A 22,582-nucleotide genomic window follows, 5' to 3' on the forward strand; every position below is an offset into this window, starting at 1 on the left:
CCAGCTTAGAAGTCCATCCACGCTCCCCGTACCACACACGGTTTCTGAAGAGGAGTCATGAAAGCTGCTTTACAGATCGAGATCTTGCTTGTAGAAAGTATGGAAGGTGCTAGCCTTACGTTTTATTGTTTTCTAGGGCTTTGGCACCTTCCTTGAGGTTAGGGAGAAGTCATGAAATCCTAGACTTCTCATGACATTGGGTACCTCCATCCTTTATCAAACAATATAGAGAAAAAATACATTTGTTCTCACTGTTTTCTCAGTTTTACACACTAGCGTAATTGTCATTTCTCCCCCTTGATCAGGGATGCTCACAGTGGAGGCTGTGTTGTGTATTCATACGGAATGAACAGTTTCCCTGCAGAGACAGCAAACCTCCTTTCCTGTAAGGCAGGGGTTTCCAAGGGACAGTTTAGGACACCACTCTCTTCCTAGACTTGAGATAATCAGAGAAATTAGCAGGAGCAGTCTGGAGTTAGTCTTGATGACTGCCTGTGTCTCAGCGTGTGCCAAAGCTGCTGCTAAGTTTTGCACAGGCCTCAAATCCTTGATCATTTTTACAAGAGTACCTGTTAGCGTGACCTAGTAACCTAGCTGTTAACAGTTGTGGAGCAAGCAAAAGAGGTGGGATCGTAGCACGAGGCTCCTCTTTACCTCACCTTTTAGGATTAGTAATGAATCCCTGGCAGGGTGAGTCTCTGGCACCTGAGATGACTCATTCCCAGTTGGTTTAAGTGGGCATTAACAACCAAACCAAAGCTACAGCTTTACTTCCTCTTCCCCCGTCCACCACCTAAACATTGCTTTACCTCACAATGATGTGAGAAAACTTACACTGACTCTAGGTTCCATTTTGATGGATATTTTCCTTTTTCAGAGATACTTTCCTTCCTGGATGGTTGTTCTTGTACTTCAGCAGGTGATTCTGACTGCTCATTTCTAGAAGCAAGCATCAACAGTTCCAAAGCTTTGCCATCAACATTCAACTTAACAGAGCTCACTCACAACAGCTTGACTTTATAGCCCTGCTCAGGTGGCAGACAGTTACGAGCTCATTAACAACAAGCCAACCAACCCTGCGCACACACCCCCACACCCCTGAGGAGGTTGTTGTCCAACTTACTTTGTTTCAGAATGTTCATCTTCATACTCTGCCCAGGAATAGGTGCTAATGAACCGCTGTAGTGAAGGACGCTTCTCATTTTGCTTTGCTCCTAGTCGCCCCCTGTCATATTTTACACAAGTTTGCCTTAATTTCTCCGTCAGATATATAGCAGGAAATTAGAAATTCAGCAGCAGCCTACTCATTTGGGTAGGCCTTGGACAAATAAGTTTCAAAATTAGTTGCCTGAAGTGAGGATTCTTAAAAAAAAAAACCCACACCAAACAAAAACCACTAAGCATGAACAAAACAAACCCAAAGCAAAAACTAGATCCATCAATGCCAGCCGGCTAGATTTCATATTTTAGTTCTAAAGCAAGAAAGTCAAGGTAATCTTTAAAACTTCCAACCCTTAATAAAAAGGGAGCGCTAACATTTAGTCATGAAGTTTACCTATCGAAGCATGTAAAACTAATGTGAAAGGAATAGCCTAAACATTATTACACCTCAAGATGTTCCATAAGCTGCTTAAATACAGGCACAGTTGGAAGTGAAATATATTTAACCCTATTCAAAACCAAGCCCAAGTAACTTTACCAGCTGCTTGATCTCCTGTTGAATTTATCACTCCATTCTTCTCCATCAGGTTCATGGAGCTGGGCCTAGAGAAGAAGTTTGACACACTTACCGCATTGGCATTTTTGCACTTCGGCCCAGCCAGTTTCGAGAAGGTAAAGCACGTCACCATCTGGGAACCCTTACTTACCAGTGGCAACCCAATACCTGCATTTCCAGCACTCCTAGGCAGTGTTGCAATGCTGACTCTTCGTAGGGATGCTGGTGGCTATACAGATAAGAGGCGTTACTGACTATCAAGGAATGACTGGATTACTCACCGATCACATAAAATACCATCTGTTTTTATACAGACTATATTAAAAAAAAGTAGGTGTTGATACTTAGCTTTAAGCATATTCTTTAAAGCAGTATTAACTTCTTTCCTCCCCTACTAAGCATCTGAAGTGAGGCTGGCTACACAGCTTCCAGCAAAGTACCAAAACTGAATGTGTCTGTATTCCCCTAACGGCACTCGCAGGAATTCCTACGGTCAATTTGAGTTGCTCACATTATTTTTTTTTCATCTTTCTGTGCCAAGAGAGAACCACACATGAACAGTATTTTGTAACCACTGCATGAGAGCACAGCCAAATCAGCTTCTGTGAACACTTCATCTTTTAAGTGGGACCACATGCAGTTCCCTAAAGCGCAGGGAGGTAGGGGTGACTGAAAAATATATCCTTGTGTTTGATGACATCAGCCCATTTCTGAGACAGAAACCCACCAAATCAAGCATGTAGCAGAGCACTAGCACACAACAAAGCAAAGAAAACACAAAGTGTGCACACACACACTTGAAATGTCATTTAGGCTGTAAGGGCCGTTACCTTAAAAGAATTTGGCAGTTTTTTATTCGTAGATTCATCTGTGAAGAGACCAAATATTAGAAAGGCTCACAGGAATGCAGCAAGCTTGATTTGCAACCAAAGGTCTGACTTTGCAGTATCCATTTAAACAAAGGGTATATAGGAATACTCTCAGAAAGCAGAAATGAGATTTCAGGAAAAAGCTTTCTATTTCATTAGATAAGTGCATGATATTTACACATTATACATCCTCTACAGGCATCAATTTCTGTTTCTATCACTGAATATATTCTATTATTGTATCAGTGTCCTGTCACAGGACAATCTTTTACAGTCAGGAATGAATAGCCTACGATTCAGAAGGCTCCTGTGATGATTTTACTAGTGTGGAAGACTGCCCTTTCTGTTTGTAAAAATACATGCTCCGTTTTTCAGAATAGTTTAATACTTCTCTGGTAAAGCCACAAGTGCACAGTGCTGTCTGAAAGCCTGACCGCTGTACCATCTGCTTAAAAGGGGGAAATTCAGAGCACCTGCACTTAAGGAGCCAGCAATTCTTAGAAAAAAGCAGGAAGCATCTGTAGAGAGTAGTCAAAGCTCAGCTACCTAGAAATAGCTGCTGGGAACGCTCCAGTGGGAGTGAGCACCCAGATTTACTGCTCACAAGGAATAAGATTTTTCACCACCACATGCATGTGCACTTTCCTAGAAGCCAGAACATTACTGCTTACTTTCAATATTTTCCCCCACCCTGAGATTCATGGCAGCTTACATACTAACAGTATTAGTTGAAATTAGAGTTGTAAGTTGCTGATTTTTCCTCTATTTTTAGGAAAGGAGATACAACAGTCACATAACCCCTCAACTCTAGGGTCTATCTGGCAGGTGCTAGAAAGTGGAAAGATGAAGCAGCTTTTCTGGGTTACCTCGATCTCCAAGAGAACTAAAGGATCTCTCATTCTGGAGCAGGACCTGTTTCAGCTCCTCAAGTTCTGCATGCTCCTTTGCATACATGCGCTTCAGGTTTTCCACATGTTGAATCATTACTTCCACCGCCTTACTGACCCGGCTCTCCTAAAGAGTGAAGGCAACAGCAGTAGAAAAAAGCAGCAGCTCTTTGAGGAGCTGCATCACATTTAGATTTTAAAACTTCCCACTGCTCCCTCCCCCTTTACCATTACTCTCATGTCACCACAATGCGACATCCTCTGGTTTTGTCCTCCTTTTCAGAGTTTCACTACAACCCATCTCCCACCATGTGCCAGAGTTACACAGGTCTCATTTCTCCGGTGATTACTCTTATCCTAGAATAAATTAGTCTTCATTTTCTGAGCGCTTACAACTCCTCCTCATTTCTTTCTCTGATCTACAGTCTCAGCTGCCACCACACTTTTGCTAGTATTGCCAAGTTATATTTTCATGTTGTTCTTTGGCATTATACACAGTTACATGTAACATTTGAGCAGGTCTATGGAAATTTCCATAGGTTTACCTTATTAGCTACCATTTCCATAAGGCACAGAAATACAATTAGAGCATCAAGACTGTTGTTGCCACATTGCATTCTTGCGTTTTCTGCTGCACAGATCCCTCTGCGGCAAATTAATTTTTGTATTTTCGTTTGCTTTTTTTTGGTTTTGAATTGGGACCATATTTCTGTTGTGCGTTTTTGCGCAATGCTAGTGTAACATAGTTGCTCGTAACGCCTGGGATTCCTTGTAACACACAAACGGTGTGTCTGAGAAGAGAAAGCTAGGACTAAGCTGTACTGGTCAGTCTGCATGACATACACAAGATTCCCAAATTAACTCTGGAACTAGAAGCCTAGCAAGCAGATACTGCTATCCTTTCACCTGTAGAAGCTTTTAACTTTGTAGAAGATACACTTACATAGAAGTAGTTACCTGATTAATAGCTCCCAACATCTCTGCTCTACTGGCGACTCGAGCTGCGTACTGGCTAAGGAACTGCAAGCTTTTCTGCAACTTCTTAATGATCTCCTGTGCTTGGTTATCTTCTTCACACAAAGGAACTAAAGCCTAAGATGCATATCAGTAAGAAAACCAGCGTGAAGAAAATCAGCAGGGAAAGAAGGATGAGCCCAGCTGATGACACTGAGGAGTTGTGCTCAGGTCCACACAGTCACAAGATCAGCATCCAGCATCCTCAGTGTAACCTTGATACGGACTTCACCTTATCTAGCATAAAATCAGCTGAAGACAAAGGTTTTTGCCAGATGTCTGTGTAACAGGAAGATTCCCCACTGCCTGAGCACACAGTACACTCAGATGAAGGTTACCCCTCAAATGCCAGGTCTCTCATATTTCAACTGCATCACTTAAGAATTTTGTTCAGATTTGCTTGTAATACATTATGCACACACACTCACCCTAAGAAGTGCTGTATTGAGAGAGACACTTTCACAATCCTTCATCCCATCCTCCCTACCAGCCCTGGCCAATACTAACCTCTAACATTTTTAGAGCATTTGTGATCTCCTTTTTCAAGTTTTCTTCAGCCAAGTCTCGGGACCTTTCTTCAAGCCTCACTCTCTTGTCCAAGGTAAACAAGTCGCATTTAAAACCTAATGACAGCCTCAGAAATTCAGCCTGTTATGGAAGAAGAAAAAAATTTCAGAATAATCCAAGTAATGCAGAAGTTTTTAAAGTAGATTTGGATACTGACATGACATTTGGGACTATACACCATGAACAAAGTTATAGGGGAGATACAGAAGAGAAAGTGAACGTGGCTCCCTTCCCCAGAGCCAGTCTTCCCATCTGTAGTCATGGGGGGAATAATCTGCAGCCAGAATAGGTGATATCCTGGCAGCATGCAGTGAGCCATCTGTGTCTTTCGACAAAACTGTCTTAAATCAGCACATTCCCTCTGGGAGGAGGTCACAGCTATGCTCCTTCAAGCTTGCAAACAGATGATTCAGTAGCGACAAATCTTTTGTTCAGTTTTACAGATTTCCATCTTTTCCCATCCCATCACTTCCAGAATTTCCATTGGGCTTGGAAAGACAGATTCAAGAAGCCCATTTATATAAACATACCCAGTCTAAGCTACTCAGCATCGTTCTTTTACATAGGATAAGATACCAATCCAGGCTTATCTACAAGATCTTTCTGATGTCTGAGATATTAAGGATACAACCAGTTGAGACTTACCTCCACTTCTTTCTCATTAGGGGAGTCACTGTAGGATAAGAAGAAGCAACCATTTAACAGACTGCAGCTTTAAATTCATACCTGCAGGTGATTATTGAAAGTCAACACACTTACGGCTCATTTTGCTTTGTTTTATCCCCTTTAATGCCACCTGTGGTGGGTGAACTGCCTGAGAAGAAAGAAAAAAAGTTCTCAGGCAAAAGTGAAAAAACAGCCTCCCAAAGAAGCAGCCTCCCAGCTTCTGAAAGTCTATTAAGCTGCAACAGAAGCCACTGTTGAAGGTTTCCATTGTTAAGCTCTTGCCAAGAAAAACAACTTCTTTACCTCAGAGTATATCAGGGTTAGAGTCAGTAAGAAGCACAGCACCATCACTTGTACAAAGCCCCAGAAGTTAGTTTAGTTAGCTTTAGCTGGCATCTAATTAGTACAGAAATGGTGAAATATAGGTTTTGGCTTAAGTCCCCAGCCCATAGGTTCAGGATGTTGTGTGACTTACTACCTCACTAGCTTTTAGTGAGCTCCAAAGGCAAAAGGCGAGGTGACTAGAGGAGTGGAGATGTCTAAGCACAGTTCAGTAGAAACATCATCCTGCTGGCCTATATCATGTTACCCCAGGTTCTAGCTAGCATAGAGGATGCTGCTTCACAAATCTTTGGGGTGAACAGGCATGCCAGAACTGTTTCAAATATACCAACTCCTTTGAGGCTTCTAAGAAATTTTCCCTCCTGTGCAGGAGAAGATGGAGCTAGTTAGATCAGTATCTGTAGAAGTCAGAGAAGCAGATTTTGCATAAGACTCTTTCCCTTCTCTCCACTGCTAATCCGTTTTGATCTCTGACTGCAGCTACTATTCCTTAAAACAAAATCCCCCCGCAACTGGTGTGAGGCAGGAGCTCTCTGCACCTCTTTACACAGCTCGACCCTGGTGACCAAGGCACACGCTCCAGCAAGTTACACCAAGGCATCAAGCAAAAACCTCTTACCTTTCCTACTGGGAACCACGGCCGGTGCTTCCTCACTCTGCTCTTTATTATTTTTCTTTTCCAGGTCCGCTTCCTAAAGGCATATCAGAGAGTAGCTACAGCAGGGAACAGCCACACCACCGCTGGAGAGCCTGTCCCCTCCTGCAGCATTCTTTGTCACTGCTCAGCCAAACCAGCTATGTCTCACTGTCGCCACCGGGGCTCTTACCTGGTCTTGCTTTAAAACGTTTTGAAACGCTGTTTTATGTTCTTCCTTCACGGGGCAGAATTGCTTCTTGGTCATATCCACTCCTGGGGAGAAACATTTCCAAACCTAAATGTAACTACAAAAGCAGAAAAAGGGCAACAGCCAGTGTACCAGCCACGGGACAACAAAGCTAAAAGAAATTGCAGCCAATGCCAGGAGAGGGCATTAAGGAGGAGAGGCAGCAGCAGAGAACACTATAAAGACATAAAGAAATGTGATTATAACTATATTTGGCTGGGAAAAAATCCCAATAAATAGCGTTACATGTCTACAAGTGAGACTGTTACCCCTGGTTGTAGTTACTCTAGTTGAAGTTGCAAGAGTTACAGTAATATTCCCTTGGATAAATAATTTCATTATTTTGCCACCAGCATTGGTGGGTGTTTGGTTTTGGTTTCTTTGCTAATTTTAAGCAGTTAAAAAATTAATTTCTATTTTGAAATCTATAAGCACAGGAATAAGTAAAAAACAGTCCTATGCACAAACTAACAGAAATGAGTATTTGTAGTCCTTGTCTTTCACATCACGGAGTATCAGATGAAGTCAAGAAACGTATGCTACTTCAGTTGCCGTTACAGAGGAGCTTGGGCATAACCAAGTCATGAAAAGCACACAGTTGTGGTATTCCAGGTGTCCATCAGGTTCAAGCACAGTCTGCACTTGGCCTGTCCTTTGTGCCTAAAACCTGAACTAGCAGGGTGCTGACAGAGCCAGCAAAATAACTTTCTTCCCTAGAAGATGAGCGGTGATTAACTGGTAAGTTCAGGAACTGATGATGCTAGTTCAAATGCAACATGGACTTTCAAGTGCCACAATTTAGAAAAGCTTTAGAGCAGGCAAAAACCTCCAGGAGGACAACTATTAAAAAGATTTTAAAGGAAGACATTAAAAAAACTGAAGAAAGTCTGAGAGTCACACTAATTTCTTGTGTGGCAGTAACTCTGGTAGCTATTTATACCTTTTAAAACTTTTTTTTTTTTACCCCTTTTCTGTTTACGTAGTCACACACCCAAACCCAAGCCAAAGAAACGTCATGGGGAGGGAGGCACAGGGGACAAAAACCACCACACCACCAAAACCCCACCTTTGGGTCTGAAGCGCTATCTCTTCCTTCACATGAGCCACCACCTTTGCTTAGCACTCCCTTTTGTCCCTGCCAATTTTCACAGCAGCCCTGTGGATCTGACCTGGCTCCCAAGCACCTTTAAAGGACATTGCATGGTACTAGCAAAAAGCACAAGTGAAAATTCATCAATGCCTCTGTTCTAATACTAGAAATGCTTTCTTTCCAGGGATGTACAGCAGCTAACAGGATTTTTAGAATTTAAAGGTATTTTTGACTCTTTCTGATCTGTTTTGCATATCTGTTTCTTCCTTGCCAAAGGTACCGCATATGAAAATTAACATTAGAGGCAAATTAGTAGAAAGAAAATACATTTAAGTGAGGGGCCTGAATTAGATTTCAGGAAGATAGTACTAAAGGAAAAACAAAACCAAACCAGAAGTGACGACAGAGAGTCTTAAATTTAGGTAGAGATTAAAAAATGGTTACAAACAAACATGCACACATATTCTGGGCTGCTTATTCAGATCAGCTTTTTTAAAAATAGTTCAAACACACTGTGAACACATACTCCAGTTTTGTTTTGCTTTTAGTTTTTAAGAGGAAGAAGTACGATCAGATGCAGTAAAAATAATTGTTCTGGTTGTTGACTATAGCAAAAGAAAAAAACCCAACAGAGCCATACCCAAAAGCCTCTATCCTCATCTCTCCTCTTGACCCATCTCAGCTTCTTGTGCACTGAGCAACAGTTTTGAGAGGAAAGCATTATTTAGTGTAGCTGTGTCACTAAACTTTTTTTTAAACCATGAAAACATTCTCTGCCCTCCCAGAATTGCCTGGGGTTTAGTACCCACACAACGCCTTGCCAGCTAAGCAAGCATCACAATTTCACTAAGCTATTTCATGTTTGCTCCTTGCAATGCTGTAAGCTACTGGCCTTCTCCAAGTAGGTAAAGCCTTGTTCCTACTCGGAGTTTCAGGGAGGGTAGAGAGCACTTGCAGGCAAAAATAGAAATTCACAAGTTTTTTTTCTTACTCGGCTTCCTCACTTCAAAGATGTGCTGGAAGCAAGCCATTTCCTCACAGCGCGAGTGCCAGCATGCTGCAGCAGTTACTGTACCTGACACAGGACCAGCCGGATCCTTATCGTTGTTTTTCTCCATTGCTACGGAAGTTGGCACATCCTCTTTTTCACGTGAGCACTTGGGTGATTTTTCCTCCATAACAAGGCAGCCTATAATATCAGGTAACAGAAGACAGGGCTTTTACTGTTCAGTGAACACAGACTTGAGCATATCTGTTTCCAAGACTTTCAGTGCAAAAAGTTCACACATTTGTGACCCCCCTTAAGGGCTTACCTGTTACTGGTACAGTGCTTTCCAAAGACGATGTAAGAGCTTCTTGGGGTGAAGTTAAGTGATCACTGCCAAAACAAAGCTCTTTCAGATACTCATTCATATTATACAGTCTTCATAAAGGTTTTTAAATGCTTGCACAAAACCTGACCTGGATGGGATCAGACTGGCTGGTAGTGTTGGCTCTGCACCGTTAATCTTAATGGAAAAGAGAGAAGAGTCAGTATCAGGGAAAGGGTTGCTGTGCAAGTAGATATTACGTATGTCAAAGTTCTAGTAGTTCCCCCAGCTGCACAAAAATCATTTCAGCAGTGAAGAACTAGTTGGTAAGCGCATACAGGTCCCAAGTGCATACAGATCCATCGGCTAGTCTAAAGCCACCCATACGTACAGTATGTAGCTTAGCATGTTATCATCATTAGGAGCAATAAGATTTCTGCAAAAACAGTTATCTCAGGAATATCATACTTAGAGATGCATTTGGGTTCCTGACTTCATGTTTTGCTTCTAACATACCTTTTCAAACAACCAATGTACGTGTTACCACACCATTGTTTTATCTTAACGCTGTGCATCAAGATATATCCATTTTCAAAGTGTTGACCTCAGACTCTACAAGTGACATGCACAGAGCTTCAACTCTGCTATAGACATCACACTTGTTTCAGTAAATACAAGCGTTATATTAACAGCTCGACCAAACAGGTGATTCAGAACACAGGAAACTTGCATGTTGTGTTCTACTTTTTCATGTTTGTCTTTGAATGACACTAGTTCTCAATATTATATATATTAATTACCTAGCCATTTCAGAAGGCTTCAGGCCTCCTCCTTTGTATGCAAACAGCAGAAAGGAATTAAACAGAGGCTGGTACGCAATTTTGCTCATGTTCTTTTAGCCACTGCAGTGCGGTTCTGGACCACAGTCTTATCACATCACAGACAAAACCAACATCCTCTTAAGTCTTTTAACGCAATGGAGCTACTAAGTGGGAAACATCCCTCTTAATTTCATCTGGCATAGCTCCAGCTTGCTTATTCAATTGATAGGATGGTCTCTCTTTATGGGTAAAAAATACAGGGTAAAACAGACATTTAAAGGGTTAAGTTGGTAATGACTTGCGACTAACTGCAATCCAGTTAACTGCATCCACTGCTGAAGAGGAGTGAATAACCCCAAGCAACCAAAAAACCAAACCCAACCTATATCCCCAAGCAGAGAAGGTATAAGGCTAGCCAGCTTTGGGTAGCTCCCTACATACCGAGGTTCCAAGAGCACTATTAAATTTGAAGTGGGTGTAACAACAGAAAAACTGTATCAGCCAGTGATCACCTCCATTCTGGTACCCTCCCTTCCCCCTCACACATCCTCAGAAGGTCCAGGAAACCCAGCAAAGTAGAAAAGGAGTTGACAAGGGTTCCTGGTCACTCCAGAGAGCAACTGACTGCTCCCAGCATCAGTAAGTGCCTTCTCTCCCTTCCAAGCCCCGCCCTCCCCCCCCACCCCCCCCATCAGAGCTTCACTGCACTCACAGAGCCTTGCCCCAGCCAGACTGATGTTTCCTCTAATGCAAATCCAGGCTATTTTTATTCTTATTTGAATTCTCTATTAAGCTTAAGGAAGTACAGCATTGTATTTGCCTTGTTCAGGCCATTAGGTCTACAGGAGCACTGGTGAAGAAGGTTAAAATAAAGAGCATGTTGGAATGAAAGCAAAAGAAATCTAAAGGGCTTTTTAAACACGCACACACCCCATCACCTAAAAAACCCAAAAAGACCTTGCATCACCTGGAACTGAATACAGCAATACATTATTCTGCATGCCCTCTCCCTGTAATCACACAGTCAGTGGTCTCTTTGTGATGAAGGAAAATCCTCAGTTCGGTTTTTAGACCCCGGTACTATTAGGATTGTGAGCTCCCATGGATTGGGCAGGGAATACTTAAACAGGAAAACTCCACATTCCAGATTTCCTAATAAAAACTGTTTGCACAAGGCATGAGAGAACAGGCATTCTTCCCAATAAAAGGATTGTGTCAAAGGTGATCCTGCAGTACATTCTGAATCATTTTCCCCCCCTCCATCCCTTTGATAAGCATAATAATCCAAGGATGCTCTATCACAGCAGACAAATTCTGGTCACAGTCCTGTATAACTTTTCCCAACCAAGCATTAACAGCTGGAAGGCCTATCATCTGGTTTTGACTGTGATATGACTTTTACACTTACAAATCAAAACAAGTATAAAAAGCCCAAGCTTTGCCTGGATCTCACAAGAGTTTATTTATTAAGTAGCCTCTAAACTCCTATGGTGACAATGCTTTGACAAAATAATTTGTGTTACTTACATGCTGAAGGGCTCGATCTGCTCAAACACATCTGCAACCACAGTGTAATAAAAAAACACTATGGAGACTTTTTCTATTAAACAAGGATATTCAAATTTTGCTGCACGTCACAGTTCTTGGAACAGATACTGGACACAGCCCGTTTGCCTTTTCTCTGGGGTAAGCTTTAATATTTTAGGTTTTCTCCCTCTTTTTAATATAAACTTTCTGTGTGAATATTCTAAAGGCAAAAATGGAAAAATGACATTTCTGAGTCTAGCTGGAATTACAGAAGGTTCCAGACCAATGAAGCACAGACGTTTCAAACAACTGAGCAGGGCTGTGACTTTCCAGAAGGACTGGATAAAGCAAGAGCCCTTGAGATTATCCGCTTTAAGGTAGCTTAAGTAGCAGCAGCACAAACTAGGGGTTCCTCACCTGCTCTACCCCAACCAAGCAGTGTGCTGAAACCACAGGCAGTCCTCACCACCTAATTTTTACCCTTGCTGCACTTTCTGCCTTGATTTGCTGCTACAACCAGACAACCGCTGCGCTTGCAGCTGCCATGCACTAGAAAGGGTGGGTTTGAGGTTGACTGCTCATTAGTCTGGCACTGGTCATTTCCAGTTTGACAGAAACTACTGACCAATATTCTTCTGTCATCACCACCACCACCAATGCTGAAATCTGTAAAGCTAATGAGAAGCCTTGCACGACAGGGCTGTGGTCTAGATTTCAATAGCGAGCACTGCGGCACGGAGCATATCTAGGTGTGCTGAACGGGAGCTCATCTTGCTGTTGCTATGATAAAGCCAACTGGCAGCTCAGGCTGTAGATGAGGGATTCAATACAGCAGTGAAGGCATATCCGAGCACGGCAGCCGAAGGAAAGTTTTCACACAGCAAAGATGTCGTTTTTCAGCTGTTACATGGTAGGCATGGGAGAAAGTGCAGAGAAAGGCAGCATTCACAATAAAGCATCCTGTGGCTTCTTGCAGGTAGGTAAAAGGACCGAAATCACTCAGACTTCCCTGTCAGAACTAATATTCCTGCACAAACAGCACTGTCTCAAGCCTTGAAACCACGTTTAAAATACTCCCCAGCTAAAAGCGTGACCCAGATGCATGCAAACAACAAGACATTTGGGTCTAGAACTACAGTATTCCAGAAGCATGCCCAAATAGAAGGGACTACCCCACACAGAACAAGATGTCCCAGCACCCCACTGAATGATGCCAGCTCCATTTGCCTTGGAGCAGTGCTGGTTTACAGCTGCTCAGTCTGGGTCCGAGTAAGGCACTAAATGCTTGAACCCATTCAAAACCATACCTCGGGCATCAGAGACAGCACTCACCTCAGTAAGTGAAGCGTCCATCATTGTAATGGAAACAGGAAGGTCTGCATCAGTATAGTTACCAGCAGAGTATATTTTCCACCTGGCAATACACATTTTATTTGCATATTGCCCAAAGAACAGTCAGATATATTGCCAATTTTTCTTAAGTACATAACAACTGAATTCACTGCTATCTGTATAGTCAGACAGCTGGTCTCTCAGAGAAAGAGAAATTCATCACTAACATCAATCCCTCCTCCCCCGAACAGCAAGAACCACCACCAGCCCTTCTCCCAGCCTCCTCCACACTGCACAATTCTATAGAAAACCAGTGGCAAAAGCTTTAAGATCTGCTGAGTCTTTTGCTGCAGACTGCCTGCCTCTGCATCTTCAGGAACATCCTGGCTTTTAAAATATTCACCGACTCTAGTCAGCTAGATTTCATAATCTTAAGATGTTCAATCTCTATTTTAAAGATCTAAGAAAGCAGTTTGATAAGCAAGAACCTCAGAATTCCTGCTTTAAACTCTGCAAAAAAAGTGTGACTTCTCAGATCCAATAGGATTTTGGCTCCTCAATGGGAGTGTCAGTTGTGAGTTAAATACTGAGAATAGGCATAAGGGTGCCTACATCATGCCTCAGTTCTCCAGCATGACATGGAAACACCTTGACTGTATCTGTCTGGTGGTCATACCAACAGTTTCAGTAAGAAATTTTAATACTACATCTGTGAACAGAGGCAAAGCGTTACCCCATCACACCCTTAGCTGACCACCAAGTGGCCGGTATTTCCTATAAGAGATGCCCTGCTGTTTAACTCTGCATGTGCTGGGGCTACAGCTTTCCCTTGGAACCTGCCAGATCCCATGGACTCTTCCACCTTTCACCCCAAAGCAGTTATCCTGCCATCGTACTTGCTCCCCACTGATGTCACATCGGAGTTGGACGTGTGTCCCAGACTACAGCTTTCAGACGCGTGGCTGCCAGAGCTCTGCCTACAAGGCTGATCCCAGCCGTGCACAGGAAAGTTCCTTGGGCGTGAGGTTTCCAAGGTCAGAGCATCTGTTAAAGAGACAAGAGTAACAGACATTAGTAAAGTTGGATTTAGTCACATGTCAGTTCTTGACTATGTCTAAAATAATCAAGCAGCCGACCAACCAAACAGATTTGCAATAAGGCAGCTTCCACCTTAGTATGAAAGGGTTAGGTTATAGGGCCTTAACATATTTTGTAGATGGAGAGCCCACAGCATCTGGGGATGAGGATTTTCCATCAGTCAGGTTATAGAAGCTTCCATGTAGGACATTTCTGTTGTAGTGAATCGTTTTGTGTGGCAGAGGGGGCTAGGAAATAGATCTTCTTTTATAAGTCAATACTTGACCGGTGCAAGCTGAGGATACCTGCCTTATTTGTGGCTGGATTTTGATATTACAGCAAGTTGCAACAGCGTTCAAAGTTGGCCTGCTGAAACAGCCTGCTCAGGGCAGCGCGGTAATCCTACAAGGAGCACGTGCAGTCAAGGAAAATCTACACCCCACTGGAGGAAACGGAATAAGGATTATGTTTCACCACTTTATAGTTTGCGTGGGAAGAGACTCTTGACTCTGCTGGAAGAAACGCTTAGGCTGTAAAATTCCAAATGCACTCTGCAGTTCCGTGGCCCTGCAATGCTTATCTGTCAGGGACACTTACCATAGCCATAAGGCTTGAGCGTTGCAGGGAAGTACAAGCACCTTGTGGATGTAGCAGAAATCCAGATGAAATTATTTTAATCTCAGTAGCTATGTCACCCATTCAAGCTTTTAAACCAGGACTAACCTCGGTAGCAAAGTAGCAGAACATCACTTGCCATCTCAGTGTGTGCCAGTCAGAGTGAATGGGAAGGACATAAATCGAGCGCTCTTGAAACAGACTGGCAAGCATCTTGTCAGGAACATGCTTAGATGCATGGGTTGTACTGGTAGTTCCTTAAGCTTTTGGGGACTCCTGCTAGGCTGACAGACAGCCACCTTCTCAGGACTTTCTTTACGAGCATTATAAACATGGTTCAGCCTCTTGGATTACAGGCAAAAATAGGCTGAAGCCAGCAACAGGTTTTCCACACTACTAGCACTTTTAGCACCATTGATACTGTTCTATCAACTCTTCCTATATTTCAGGAGAGACAGAAAAACGGCCAACACCACCAGGTCTTACCTAGCAGAGGCGTGCTGTGCTGGTATGAAATATCCGAGGGCAGTGTCCTGGGAAGTTCAGTGCACAAGGTGGGCCCTTCACTCCACCACAGTTGTTTAGAGCAGTAGAGCTGCTAATTGAAAAATAGAAAGTGCTGCTGTTTTTCAATCACGCTGAATACATTAATGCCACCAACTACCCACACACACGCACAGTTGCATCTGCATAATGTAATACTAACAGTTATACAAATACATTATCTGTTGCTTTTTTGTCTAGAAAAGCTCATATCCTTAACATGCAGAACAGATACAGGAAAAGATAGAATAAGTCAACTTCACATTTGCACAGACACGTCAGTTCAAGCTAGGTATCTAATGAGATACTACATAGCCAGGCAAGATGAGCAGGACAGAAGAACAAAACAAACACCCACTCACCCAACCACTACAAAAAATAAACACAAAATGCCACATAAAAAACCCCACTGCCCTTTTCAGCCAAGCCAAGCAGATAGACTGAGAAAGGGAACATTCATCCAGTGTTCAGCACCTGCTACACAGGTCAGGTTTCCCTCAGCAGGAGCAGGAGGGCAGCTCCAGCTCAGCAGCATGGAGACAGAGCACTGCCCTAGCTGTCCCCTGCCCCTGAATGCACACCAGTTGCTTGCTGCTTGGTGCTGAAGAGGTTTCATCTGAAGGTAGCTAGAAGAAACTTCTGAAGCAACACTTAGGCAGCTGCATTTGACCCAATGTTGCTTAAATGATGAAAAATGGAAAAGAAATGGGAAGATGTAGCCCCATCTTCAGCCTCCGATACCTCTCAAAACACAATTTATCAAACACCTGTATCTTGTCACAGCGACTGTTCAGAAGCAATAGGAAACCAGTTTTGCAATAAGGTTTTGAGTACACTTCTGTATGTGTATACATGTGTACGCATGCATACGTAAAAATAGTTCTGAAATTATTTTCATTGAATGTTTAACTTGGCAAAGTTTCTCACAAGAAAGTTATTTCTTTCAAGTCATTAAAAAAAAAAATCCAAACAAAACTAGCGTCACATTTTAACAGGCTCAGCAACAGTCATAGCAAGCACACTTACCTTCCCTTTTACCAGCTCAGCTGATGTGGGCAGCAGACCACACTCAGATTCTAACTCTGCACAGCACTGTTGAAATGGAGAAATAGTTTAAGGCAGGCAAACGTAGGGAAAAAAAAAACAAACAAAAAAGGAAAAAAGAGAAGGAACAGTACTACCAATTATGAACAAAATGGAACGTTATCCAAATTGAACTGTTTTCAGCTATCAGGAAAACTATGCAGCCGTTTCCCCTTGCTACTTCCAGCCTTTAATTCTGCAGACCTTTATGCATGAATACAAGTTTTATTCACATGCAGCTGGTCCATAGTTTTAATTCTCCTCCTCGGATGCCTCTGTTACAGCCTAGGATAAATTTTAGGTTCTTCTGTTTCTCTTTAGAAATACACTGTTATTCTGCATTAAATCCAGACCGTTCAGACCCTGAGCTATAGCGTTCCTTACCAAAGCCAGTTAGGAAAAAAAGTCTTCCCACAATGTCTCCCCCTCCACCTCCTTCCAAACTTGAAGAAAGTATTTTTATTCAAAGCAAAGCACTCCAGAGTTATATAATTTCCAACACATTTCCACAGAGGGGCACAAAGGTAATAACTATTTCACTGCCTATTCCAATATCTGGATACTGAAAAATATTTTATTACAAGATTTTAAACATTTGTTTACAAGACTGTCTGCAGAAGAGAGGGCTGATTGTGACAGACAAATCACACCAATGCATCAGGGAAAGCTTCCCTCAGCCCCATTTGATACAATCACCAACAACCATTCTCAGTGAATACCAACATCACACCTGTAAGCCCATTTTTTCCAGAAGACTGAAGGAAAATAATAACGTACAGATCAGTACATGCAGTTTACTGCCCCCACAGTCGTGTATATGTTAGAGAAGGAACCAGATGCTGTCAAATTACTTGTAGCCTATCTCAGCTGTAGATATCCTTCCACCAGAACACCTCCTGTGCAAGCCTACCTTTTCTTCTCCCACCAAACAAGCATCATACCTGACACAGCAATTCACAGAATCGCCTTTGAAGCAGTTCCCATCTCAGTGCATTAGCAGTTGCTATGAAAAGACATTTACAAGTCTTACAGGGTTCCTTATAATTTGATAACAAGTAGCTGGACGTTACAGCATCTTTAAACCTGACCTCTGCCTATCACAAACCCATTGTACTTTGCTTTAGTCTGGTTATACCTAAAACCATTTTTCACAGGAAAGAGAATTTTAGAAGTGCATTTTGTTTTGTGAGTTCCACCCTACATAAAACACCGGGCACTTTCTTCCCTGTGGTTACATTTCCCCTTGCAATAAAGGTGGGGGCAATGCTTCCTCATGGCAGTGTTCAGGTGCCACACACAGCTCCTATGGAAACGGATGACTCCATCAAGGCTTACTGGAAGAGACACAATTGTCCTTCCAACTTGACATCTTATTCAGAATTCTTAGAGTCGATGGGCACCATGTTATACTTGGAAACAGTCTTTGTTCAAGTCCGGCAATGCCAGGGCCTGCCTTTGGTGACTTCTACCAGAAGCCATAGCTTTTATGCTACAGTTAATGATGTGTGTGTGAGAGAAAGGAGGTTTCATTAGCACTGTCACTTTAGTGGCCAAGTGAAAATTCCAGGCGGCTCTCAGTACTTGTTCAGTCTTTTCACTGGATCAGGGCCACGGCAGTTAGCGGTGAGGCGTGATTAGTCATCTGAAACAGAAGGAGCTGTGCCAGGCTGGCTGAGGTTGTGTAGTAGCTTCCTTGGCCAACAGGTTCCCTAATTTCTCATTTCTTACCACACAGGTGGGAGGAAGTAGGGGAATGGAGTAGGTAGGTAGGTGGGGAAGGGGCACTAGACCCATCTGGCTTTCTGCAGGAACCAAGATAAATCGTTGTCCTCCCCCACTCTCATCCTTGTTTGGCAGCCCTGTTCTTCATAAGACTTCACAACATCTCTACACATCTACTGGTTGATTTCCATTTATCTGCATAAAGAGATTTTTGCAAACTACCTGGAGTCATTTAAAGCTAAAGTCACAGCCGTTTCCAGAGTGGCAATGTTTGGTTTGGTTTTGGTTTTTTTGTTTGTTTGTTTTTGTTTTTTTTGTTTTTTGAGTGGGGAAGGTCTTTTTGTTTTGGTTTGTTTGGTTTTTTTATAATTTACTTTTCTTTTTTTGAGTCACAGAGGCACCAGTCTCTCCCACATCTCTGGGGTTCTCTCTCTTTTTACTCACTCTAGCTCACTTTGCAGAAGAGCTTTGTCTATTCAGAGCTGTAAAATGACACACTATTTCCATTGTTATACCTCAAACTCCACACTTTGAAGGAAGCAGTAAGCATGAAAGCAACATGAGCACACACATGTGAAAAATGCTAAACTGCTGTTCAGAAGTCAGCAAGCAGTCTAGAGCTGTTTCTGCCACATCAGTGCATAACAATTGTGCCTTAGAGCTAAAGCACAGGGTTCCCATGTAATTTTTTTCCTACAAGACAACCTGTAATTTGCACATAAATTTTTTTTTTTTTTTTTTTTTTTTTTTACAATGCACATAGTCACATTGCCCTGGGAAATGTGTGCCTGAGGCCAAATCTTCAGTAGCCTGTCAGTCATTTTTTTTTTTTTTCCCTATGAGGAAGCGATATGCACTCCAGAATTTGGAAAGAAAAGTACTGGAATCAAACCACTGTATTCTCCAATTGCCCAAGATTTTGGAGTATTGATGTTAGCGAGTGAACAAGAGGTAGTATGAAGTTTCCATGGTTCTGTAGCAAGAGTTGCATGTGTACAATGCAATGACACGCTTGCTTTCTACTAAGGAGAGCAGTGTAATACATGGCATTACTCAAAAACACAAAGCAAATACAAGCAGAATGCAGAACGTAAAGATCAGTTCTGTTTGGCACAGGAAGCTGAAGAAAAAGGCATGACTTTACTAAGAATAAGGTGGGCCATTCAGGTATGGGAACAGGACCTTTGGTAAAGGAGCGCCAGTGCCACCCATGGAGTTACTAATGCTTCCTCCTAGGACTGCAGATTTTGGTAGGAGGTTCTGCAGCTTTGGTCCAGCCCAACAGCCACTCATTGAGATCCCACCCGATTCTCAGCCCAGATGCTGTGGTTGCAGACCTCTTAAAGGAGAAGGGAAAATAGAAGAGGGGACACACACACACCACGACACACACACACAAACAGACGGGACAGGGAGAGAGAGAGGTGGCAGGGGGGAGGACTCCACAGAGCATTCTACTGGATGACCTGCAAATCAGTCCTATATCCCCTTGCCATAACTAGACCATAAAGGATTTGCCCATGCAAGAGTGAATGCTGGCATGCTGCCAGTAGTTACTCACTTTTCTGGTCCTCCACCTTTTCTTGAAGCAACTGGCAGGTGCTCATTAAAGCTGCATTCACAACCTTGAGTTTTTGCAGCTCAGAAATGGCTTCCTCTAACTTGCATTTTGAGGATGCAGCTTCCTCACAAGCAGTGTGAAATGCTTCAATTTGATCCTCCACCTAAGCACAAAACAATATTTAAGAAGAAAGGGAATAAAAATGAATACAGCAGCCTGGCTAACACAAGGAACCTCTACAGTTCATGTAAATGAAACCAAACTGCATCTGTTCTTTCTCAGGAAGTGATAAAGCTCCCTCTGAACTTCTGCATTTTTACGTTGGGGTGGACTGTGTATGGAAGCTATTTTTGGCTGGGTTTTTTCTTTTTTTTTTTTAACCCACCACAAATATGCAATGCTGCCTCTTTCATCAGCAAACTGTTGTCACCACCCCCTCAAATTTTACTTCCTCTGCTGGTTACACTTTTGCAACAAGGCACTCCATTCCGAACACATGATTTCCTTTCCCCAAGAGCAGCGATGCATTGTAGGTAGCCTTTCGCATCTGCTTGCTTGTCTCCTGCATAGAAGGAACTAGACTGTCCCTCACCTGTTTACTGGCATCCTCAAGTTGCTTTGTAGCTTTTTGCAGCTCTAAACCAAGGGCTTCTGCCTGGCCAGCAGTTTCTTCTTGTAACTGTTTGACAGCTACTATCTCACGTTGCCTGTGGGGTGAGAGAGCACAAACCACAATCCGTTACTGACATTTAGAGCAGGCATGCCCAGGAGATGACACACTTTAGTTGTCGAGACACGCATCAAGAACCACATTCAGCCGTTACATATTGCAGCTCCCCAGGACCCAGCACCAAGGACTTAGTTCTTGCTAAGCACAATTCAACCCAGTAGGCAGACAAGGCTTTTCTATGGCAGCTCCAGAATTAGGAAGGGGTGGAGATTTTCCCTGGTTTCTCCCAGCCTAACAGCACAAGGGCAGGGCCAGCCTCAACCAGCTGGGTACTGTAGAGGTAGCTCATGGAATATCCAGAGAACTCTTACAGAGGAATAGCTTAGCAGCACAAACTTTTACAATTTTGTCAAAAGAATGCATTGTCTCATGGTTTTGGAGAAACAGTATTGGGATATAGAGTCAATCATTCTAGAAAAGAAACACCAGAGCTATTAGTGCAGCTACACAGCTTCACCAGATTGATTTCCCAGTGTTTCAGAGGGTATTCCACTTGACAGCAAGCAGATGCCATCAGAACCAGCGCTAAAGATGATAACTTTCAAGGAACCCTTTTTTTCCACTGCAGAAACCCTTTGCCTGTTTCTTCTCTAACTTATCTTCACATATATTTTTCTTGTTGCTGCCGCCATAAACAATTTTGATAGAGAGGCAGCTTTAAGAAACCAAGCCATCAGTTTTTTTGTCAGCTCTTTTCTGAGTAAAGGGAAAGCATGTAAGAAGTCTATATTAACAATGTTAAATGGAATGTAAGTCAAGCTAAAGTGCATCATGACTGCTTCATATTGGCTCTCCAGGATGCAAAGCCCTAGGGAGCTCCTTACACCCCAAATCCAGGTAGAGGCATGCATGCAAAATTTTATATTTAGCATACGATAGCAGAAGGATGATACTATAGGTAAGCCTGGGTTCCACAAAGATAACAAATTCAAGTTAGTTGTTCTAGAAAAAAAAAAATAAATTTGACTGGCTACTTTCTTGGATGCCCAAGGAGAAGAGGAAGGGTGGGCAGGCAGAGGTTTACACCTGCTGTCATTTGCTGTCATATTTGTAATATCAAAACTCATAGCAGGAACCATGTGCCAATAAACTGAAATTTAAGTTACATTTTTGTATGTAATGAGATAACTCATTGAAGTGATACCCTTAAGAAACTGACACAGATCATCTGAAGCTAGCAACTGTCTCCCAAAGCAATAATACCTGCAGGCATATATTTTACAGGTCTTCTGCTTCACACAAACCCAACATTTTATTTAATGGTTGCACCTGTTAGATAGGCCCTGCCTTCTTGCTATAACTGCTCAGTCTGTGGTCTCCCTGGTGTTTCCAAAGGCAGCTCCAAGACTCTACTTCATACGTAAACCTTAGAGTCCCACATAGCGTATGTGTTATGCTAAAACCAGATCCACACTTCAAACCAGCAGACTATTTCCTCCATGAAAAAAGCCTTCAGAAATCAGTAAACTTTTTATTCCACAGGACAAAACCCCGAACCCAACAAAAAACCCCACCAAACAGAGACGCAACCACCAACAACAAAAAACAAATAATAAAAACACCCCAAGGGAGGGAAAAAAAAACCCCCAAGACAGACCCACATGCTTTGAAGGGGTACCTGGCAGAGAGTTCTTTCCTTAGGTGAAGTTGCTCTGTCTTGGTTCTCCTCAAATCGCCTGCCATTTGAATAAAATCCTTATCTAGGGATTCTTTGTATTTTTCCAAGAGATCAAGTTTCTGGATCCAAAGGTGTCTTTTTTCTCCTAGTTCTTGCTTGAGAGCCTGTGGAATTTTGAAACCGAGCTGTCATGTGGTTAGATGAGGAGCAGAGCCAGAGAGTAAACCAGAGCCCCAATTTACATGATGAGAATAGATTTCCCTGTTCCACCATTTAATATCATCACCTACATCTGATGCTATCAGTAATAAAGAAGGTGGATGATTGACAATGTTTTGTCATCTACTCACTCAGCATCTGGTTGGGATGGGGGGGGTGGGGCGCAGAGGAAGAGATAAGTGAGGAGAAATACATTTTAATAAGGAAGAGATGAGGGAGAAATGGGTGGGTTTTGTGCAAAAGTGTTTTGTGCAGTCTAATGGGTTAACAAAGCTACCTAAACTTCAGACCTGTGCCTTCCAATTCCTGAATCTGATAGGATATGGGGACAGAGAGGCTAGACTCTTGCCAAGTATTAGGACTTCAAGAAATTTTTTTAATTTTTTTT

At 42.6% G+C, this 22,582-nt stretch overlaps 1 protein-coding gene across 2 annotated transcripts in view; it reads right to left on the reverse strand.

Moving 5' to 3' along the window:
* Positions 1-22,582, reverse strand: part of IRAG2 (inositol 1,4,5-triphosphate receptor associated 2) — a 28,838-nt gene that overhangs the window by 1,034 nt on the left and 5,222 nt on the right. The window contains exons 5-27 of one of the 2 annotated variants that reach the window (XM_055710711.1): positions 21,976-22,139; positions 20,220-20,334; positions 19,628-19,790; positions 17,286-17,347; positions 16,288-16,353; positions 15,205-15,316; positions 13,923-14,070; positions 13,027-13,108; positions 9,498-9,544; positions 9,350-9,414; positions 9,112-9,225; positions 6,890-6,972; positions 6,682-6,754; positions 5,814-5,868; positions 5,700-5,727; positions 4,995-5,135; positions 4,431-4,565; positions 3,453-3,600; positions 2,548-2,585; positions 1,869-1,946; positions 1,700-1,764; positions 1,124-1,225; positions 835-939 (exon numbers count right to left, since the gene is read on the reverse strand). In XM_055710711.1, the coding sequence (XP_055566686.1) occupies positions 835-939; positions 1,124-1,225; positions 1,700-1,764; positions 1,869-1,946; positions 2,548-2,585; positions 3,453-3,600; positions 4,431-4,565; positions 4,995-5,135; positions 5,700-5,727; positions 5,814-5,868; positions 6,682-6,754; positions 6,890-6,972; positions 9,112-9,225; positions 9,350-9,414; positions 9,498-9,544; positions 13,027-13,108; positions 13,923-14,070; positions 15,205-15,316; positions 16,288-16,353; positions 17,286-17,347; positions 19,628-19,790; positions 20,220-20,334; positions 21,976-22,139 (2,189 nt within the window). Of the gene's footprint in view, positions 1-834; positions 940-1,123; positions 1,226-1,699; positions 1,765-1,868; positions 1,947-2,547; positions 2,586-3,452; positions 3,601-4,430; positions 4,566-4,994; positions 5,136-5,699; positions 5,728-5,813; positions 5,869-6,681; positions 6,755-6,889; positions 6,973-9,111; positions 9,226-9,349; positions 9,415-9,497; positions 9,545-13,026; positions 13,109-13,922; positions 14,071-15,204; positions 15,317-16,287; positions 16,354-17,285; positions 17,348-19,627; positions 19,791-20,219; positions 20,335-21,975; positions 22,140-22,582 lie in introns of those variants that run through there. The other variant, XM_055710710.1, reaches the window with a different exon arrangement.

Source organism: Falco cherrug, chromosome 5 (genome assembly GCF_023634085.1).
Source record: "Falco cherrug isolate bFalChe1 chromosome 5, bFalChe1.pri, whole genome shotgun sequence".
NCBI lineage: Eukaryota > Metazoa > Chordata > Aves > Falconiformes > Falconidae > Falco > Falco cherrug.